This window comes from Phalangium opilio, unplaced genomic scaffold (assembly GCF_054372755.1).
Source record: "Phalangium opilio isolate 3A_F unplaced genomic scaffold, DU_Popi_V2 ptg000100l_1, whole genome shotgun sequence".
Lineage (NCBI taxonomy): Eukaryota > Metazoa > Arthropoda > Arachnida > Opiliones > Phalangiidae > Phalangium > Phalangium opilio.
In genome coordinates, this window is record NW_028324203.1 from 3,917,745 (window position 1) to 3,924,033 (window position 6,289).

The window sequence follows — 6,289 nt, forward strand, 5'->3', positions numbered from 1 at the left end:
TTCCAGTCAAAAACTCTTTCAAATCCCGAGCAAAGACTGCTGGGAAAGAGACTTTATTATCCACAGCGGAAGAAACAAAACGAATGACAGGATCAGGTGCTAAAAAGAAGCGGGTCTGTCGTACTAATATCACTCCGAGGAAGAGTAAGAAGAGGAGAACAACAAAATCAATCCCCTCTCCACGAGATATTTTCACAACATAAAAATTATGAGTCTGTTACACCCGCATTCACAGGGTTGCGTAAATTCAGAGCTAGGGCTCTTCGTTGTACCAATGACGCAAACGGGTATTGTTAGCGGTGAATGGGTGGAATATAATTCCATTTCTAGTATCACGAACAACTCTTCCTTGACTTTCCTAATTAACGGCAACTCCGAGACTTACGTCGATGTATCTGGAACATTAATTCACGTTCAAGTCGAGATCCTAAAAGCCGATGGATTGACTCCGAAAGCAGCGGTTATTGCAAATGATGGTACAGTTACCACACCTATGGATAATATCGCCCCCACCAATATCTTTCTACAAAGTTTATTTCCGGAGGTTTACCTTTTTCTAAACGAAAAATCTGTAACTCCATCAGCTCAAAATTACCCTTATAAAGGTCTGATTCAGACTGAGTTAACACTCGGGGATTCGGCTAAAGAAAGTCACTTAACATCATCTCTGTATTACCGGGATACACCAAATCATTTTGATGACTTCGATAATAAAACTGGCTTCCAGAAATGAGCGAAATTCGCCCAAAATGGTGTGATTGATATGATCGGACCAGTACATATAGACTTCTGTCAACAACCGAGATATCTACTAAATTTAGTAGACATGAAATTTGTGTTCGGAAAACCTAACTTGGATTTTTGTTTACACGCTGACGTACCATGCAAAGTGAATATATTGTCAGCTTCTCTCTATATTCGGAAGATGAAATTAATCCCCGAAATCCCCTTAAGTCATGCCAAAGTTTAAAACGTTGCTAGTGCGAAGTACCCTGTAAACCGTACAGAGTGTACTTCCTTTTCGATTCCCAGAGGTAACATGAGCGTTGTTCAAGACCACCTGTTTACGGGTTCTTCTCCCAAGATAATCGTAATTGGACTTGTAAAGCAGAGCTCCTTTCTTGGGGAGTTAGCTAGTTGTCCTTATAACTTTCGGCATAATAACATAAATCACATTGCTCTTTACATCGATGGAAGTTTCGTACCCCATAAACCACTAACACCCAATTTCGGGAAAAATAGTTATATTCAAGCGTAATATAATCTCTTCCTCCAAACAGCTCAGACGGGAGATGAAGGAAACGTGATAAGTCGGGAAGATTTTGCTAGAGGCTATACTCTGTTTTGCTATGATTTAACAGTTGATTTAGACTCTAACGCGTCTCACTTCCATCTTATTAAAAACGGAAATATTCGATTCGAACTTAAATTCGAGAAACCTCTTCCAGAAACAATAGCAGTTATTGTTTATGCCGAGTTTCAGCCCCTCATTGAAATTGACAAGAACAGAAACGTAACCGTTGAGTAATGGATACCCTCCAATTAGAGAAGATATTTGAAACTGATAAGTTTACCAAAGGACTGTTTCGTGGTGTTTTCGCGGCAAATACTTTACCTAAGGTGGTATGGAATTTTCCATCTCTCTTCGTTGTAAACACCGACTTTTCACAGGACGCTGGAGAACATTGGTGTATAATATATTTCTCAGCCTCAAAAAACACTGAATTTTTTGACTCCATCGGGAATAGCCCCGAGGTGTTTAAGTTCGCTAATTTCATTGAAAGAAATAGTAAAACGGTCACGTATAACTCAGTACAGTTACAAAGTTACTCTTCTTTAACTTGCGGAGGTTTCTGTGTTTACTTCGCTATAAATAGATGTAGAGGGGTTAAAATATATGATATCATTTCAAGATTCTCCAAAAATAAGGCAGTTAATGATTGTATGATTAAGGAATTCATGTTCGAAAAATATGCAATAAATTTTTAATTTTGTATTTGTCAATTTTATTATTATTCAGTTTTCAATCTTCGTGTAATTTTTTCAAGTACTGAATGAAGTAATGTCCGTACGAGAGAGTACGAACTCCGTCACCCAGAATAAACTTCTTGTTGTCACACGGATTCAATGCTAGCTTGTTTTGAGTTATCGTGTGCAAACTATGTTTCACACTAGTAATTCTTTTCATAGTTATTTTGGTAGTTTTTCTTCGTTTCACACAATTTAGGTAATCAGCATGCGTCAACGTATTCTTAACAACACGCCTACACACTCCTTTCGCGGTCTTTTTTCCCCCTTAGCACTCAGAATGCTGTACATCTTGGGACGTAAGCCTACGAAGCTTTGGATGGGCACTCCATCCTTCTCATCCTTCAGCTTACCCAAGACCTTCCGATTTTCATTGGAAAATAAGGGATGATCTTGATTATAACCCGAGAAATCGAATAACTCTTTGTTTTTCTGAAAGTCAACGTATACGTCCAAGGTTTCAATTGAATACGTCAGGCTATCAGTATCCGTGAAAAGTAGGGTTGCCATTTCTCCGTAGTAGTGAAACTGATATCTAGAGAAAAAAACTCAATTGATTTCACAAAGTTTATTTAAAAGGAATAAAAGGTATCTTACAAAATCAATTTGGATAAATCCAGTATAGCAAAACCAGTATAAATTGGACGGTTTAGAGTTAAGGATTTTTTAGCCATCTGTATACTAACAAGGTTCTTATGAAAAACAATGAATCTTTCAAAAGCAGGGGATGATGCTTTCTTGATAGCCATCTCAGGTGTTTGAAAGAGGTGGAAAATTATTCGATTGCGTAGATTTTCCATAGTTTTCCCTAAAAACATTTTTATTAAACATTTCTTGTTATTTGTTAATTAAAATTTTTTTATTAGTTTTTAATCATATATTAATAAGTACCAACCAATAACGCTGTTGTTCATTAGCTTGAAATAATCTTTCTCGAAGAAATTTACGGCATTCATTCGCTTCTCAGTATTAAAATTAATATACGGTTGAAGCCACGGGGTTTGTTCAAAAGTCAAAATACGATTAACTTGCTTAAGTTTTAAACAAAGCGATATGTAGTATTTTAAATTTCGATAGTGAATAACGTATTCACGTTTGTTGGTTAGATCAGTTAGAAGTTTGGGTAGCGTGTCCCTGACAGTCAAACCATTTTCTTTCATTATAAGCTTATAATACGCTGAAAACATATCCGTAGTTATTCGCTTTGATTCCGGTGCAAGAGGAAGGCAATTATGATCTTCATGAAGTACAATTGGGTGCTCCAAATCAACGGATAGTATGAATCCATATGGAGAGTCGTCTGGCAAATTTAATATTTGCTTCTCCGTATAATCTAAAAGATTTTCAGTTTTTACCCAGCTGAACCTTCTCGTAGGAAGATAATACTCCATAACTGTTCCTAAAGAAGTTGAGTATATGGTTAATTCGGTTACCATCAATTAATGTATTCACAATAAGATTTTATTACCATAGAGATTGTTGACATCCAAATAAACTATAAAGTTGGATGGTTTAGATTCGTCAAATGTCTCCGGGAGATACTTGTTGTTGGCTTCTGCGTGTCTATGAGCCACTATCGCTCTACCACCACGAATACCTCTCTCCCTATAATATTAACTCTATTAGAATATCTTTACACTATTTAATAGAACTCAGAAGAATATTACCTAGGAACAGATGGATATCCGGGTCTAAAATTAGATCAAGTTTAACCCTCGTCATGAGTAAGGCAGCCTCCCATGCAAAACCTATGGTATGGAGGCTTTAGAAACTCACTTTTGTACTGTTTTCAAAACTAAATTAATTACCGGGGCTAGTGAAGGCATGAGCACAGTCCAGTTGTGGTTCGAATACGGAGGCTAATTGAAGGCAATCGCAGGTTACGTATATATCGTGTAGTTCCCCTAGGAATAGATTGAATATTAAACGCCGAAATTATTAATTTAAAAATTGGTTAGAAGGTAACGTACCTAGGGTTTGAATGTTGAACTCATTCCAAACATTACGTGTATTTTCATATCTCTCCTTGGAACTATGTTCGTTCGTGAGAGTGTTGAAGAAATCCTCTTTGGAAGGTAGGGTACATTCATCGAATCGCTCCATATCAGACATGTAATTATACGGGTATGCAAGTTTGGTCAGCATGAGCTTAACCTTTTCAGGGGGGTATATTGCATTAAGAATGTGGAACTTCTCCACTCCACCTGCGGCTAAGTTAGAAACTAGAGTTTCCAATGAGGCTGGAAGAAATCTCATTGAGTCAACAAATCGTAGTCTCCCAATACTAAAACTGATGTAGGTTGCAGTATTAGAGGGGATACACGTGATTCTTTTGTCTTCTACGAGGGTGAGTCCTGCCAGAATAAGATGTGAATCATACCTATTTAATGTTTAATCGGTTAATTTCTAAGCATCAGTTCCATCAAAGACAGGTTAAAATAATCACCCGCTTAAATTATGGGCGATCACGGGATTTACGTATCCAACCTTTAGCTTCAGATTACAAGATTGATGTGCAGTACCACGAAAATTCCCTAAATTAGATTAGATATGTTACAACTATTAATAAACTTAAATTAGTATGAAATTCATACCACTGAAGTGACAATGATCGCGAACACCAGGATCCTCGGATGTTAAAATCTGTGTGCAAAGATAGCATCGTGTAGCCTTCTGATGCTCGGCTTCTTCCAGGGATGTTAAATTCATTGGTTCAAATTGATTTAAAGCCTCAGCAATAATCCCCTCCTCTATTAGAAGACTTTAAGGAAAATTTGTATTGCATCGATCCCTCTGTATGTCACCGGTGATTTGGGTTTACCTATTATTTTAGAAGGTATGAATGAGACGTTCTTATTGGCTTCTCGAGGGTGTACATTTTACCATCAGGTCCAACTACTACATAACTAAACCCGCATGCTATGTGCTTATCCAGTATTGTGGTTGAAGAATTATTCACATCCGGTTTGCAGGTATGAATAGGTTTCAAGATACTCTCGAAGTCGCAATAAATAACGTAGGCTTTCTGTAAGAAAGTGCGAAATTTAAAAAAATAGTCTAAAGAAATGTATTTAAATAATTACCTTCTGCATCCACTCATATTTTTCAAAGGTGAGGGTAGGTTTATTAAACGGCATTCTCACACGCTGTGGTTCGTGAACACTACTTTTTTTTAATATGCTCAGAGTAATTTCGCTTGGAATTGACTCCTGAAAAGGCGTGTAAGCAAAACCGACAGATACATCTAGACCCATTGTGTGTTGGTGAAACCACACAATAGTCTACTTAGGTTTTTAATCAAACAGAAATGATTTCGGCCATTTTTAGATATTAATAGGAGGTCTACATCCCGAGTTTCAATAACTCTGTTCTCGCTAACGTACCGAGGGAAAACACCACTTTCGTAGGCGTATACATTTATAGAGAGATAGTTCTTTCCTCAAATTTTTTAGTTGTAGTGGGTTTAATTCGAATGGGGAATGTAATACTCCGTTCTATTTAACCGGTACAAACTCCACATGATTTAGCGTCTAAATTTTATCTTATTAATCCTTTAAACATCTTCAAAACCGCTCGCCGAATATAGTCTCTCTTTTACGGCAAGAAATTCGATTTACGTGTCAGCAAATTCCTATGGGATGGGTTACGCTCCGCTATAATTAACCAGTTTTCTACGACAAGAAATTATTTTACGTCCTTTTTCACGGGTGTATCCCCCACCGTAGATTTCAGAATACGTCGTACAAAGTCATGTGTAAGATGGGACAGCTTACTCTCCGTTCTAATTAACCGGTAAAAACTCCACATGATTCACCGTCTAAATTTTATCTTATCAATCCCCGAAACATCTTCAAAACCGCTCGCCGAATATAGTCTCTCTTTTACGGCATGAAATTCGATTTACGTCCTTTCTCATGAGTGTTCTCCCCCGTAGAATTCACAACTCCTCATAGGGAGTCATGTATAAGGTGGGATAGTTCTCTCATTTATTACCTACTGAGCTCAGATTCAGAAATATCAGAAGAAAATAGTTTCTTCTGATAATATGAAAGGCAATGAACGACTTATAAGTCACCAAATTAGTCAATTCGCTTTTGGCTAAAGAAATATTGTCCACTAGCTGTTACCCGCGGCGTTGCTCGCGTATAATTAGAACTTCCATCACAATGATACAAAGAATGGGCAAATTTTACTGATGACCCAATTTTTTTAGCACCCTAGGAGCGAAGGCACTCGGCGTTGCCCGTCAGCCCGTCGGAAC

At 37.5% G+C, this 6,289-nt stretch overlaps 1 protein-coding gene across 2 annotated transcripts; it reads right to left on the bottom strand.

Moving 5' to 3' along the window:
* Positions 1 to 1,988: 1,988 nt before the first annotated feature.
* Positions 1,989 to 4,758, bottom strand: LOC149632477 (uncharacterized). 2 transcript variants are annotated; one of them, XM_089851073.1, is made up of 7 exons: positions 4,623 to 4,758; positions 4,475 to 4,562; positions 3,999 to 4,408; positions 3,837 to 3,932; positions 3,696 to 3,776; positions 3,497 to 3,633; positions 3,300 to 3,427 (listed from the first exon to the last, which is right to left on the bottom strand). In XM_089851073.1, the coding sequence occupies exons 1-6, from the start codon at positions 4,735 to 4,737 to the stop codon at positions 3,602 to 3,604; spliced, it is 822 nt and encodes a 273-aa protein (XP_089707199.1). In that variant the 5' UTR covers positions 4,738 to 4,758; the 3' UTR covers positions 3,300 to 3,427; positions 3,497 to 3,601. The 2 variants fall into 2 exon arrangements, with proteins under 2 accessions (XP_089707198.1, XP_089707199.1); XM_089851072.1 differs by lacking the exons at positions 3,837 to 3,932; positions 3,999 to 4,408; positions 4,475 to 4,562; positions 4,623 to 4,758 and adding exons at positions 1,989 to 2,563; positions 2,626 to 2,836 and having other exon boundaries at positions 2,924 to 3,427; positions 3,696 to 3,793.
* Positions 4,759 to 6,289: the final 1,531 nt, after the last annotated feature.

Excerpts from the sequence above, each read along its gene's own strand:
- LOC149632477 (XM_089851072.1), bottom strand. The coding sequence starts at position 3,419 with ATGGAGTATTATCTTCCTACGAGAAGGTTCAGCTGGGTAAAAACTGAA. Across the intron at positions 2,837-2,923 it reads AATGAACAACAGCGTTATTG|GGAAAACTATGGAAAATCTA; the intron begins GTTGGTACTTAT and ends AAATGTTTTTAG. Across the intron at positions 2,564-2,625 it reads GATTTATCCAAATTGATTTT|ATATCAGTTTCACTACTACG; the intron begins GTAAGATACCTT and ends TTTTTTCTCTAG.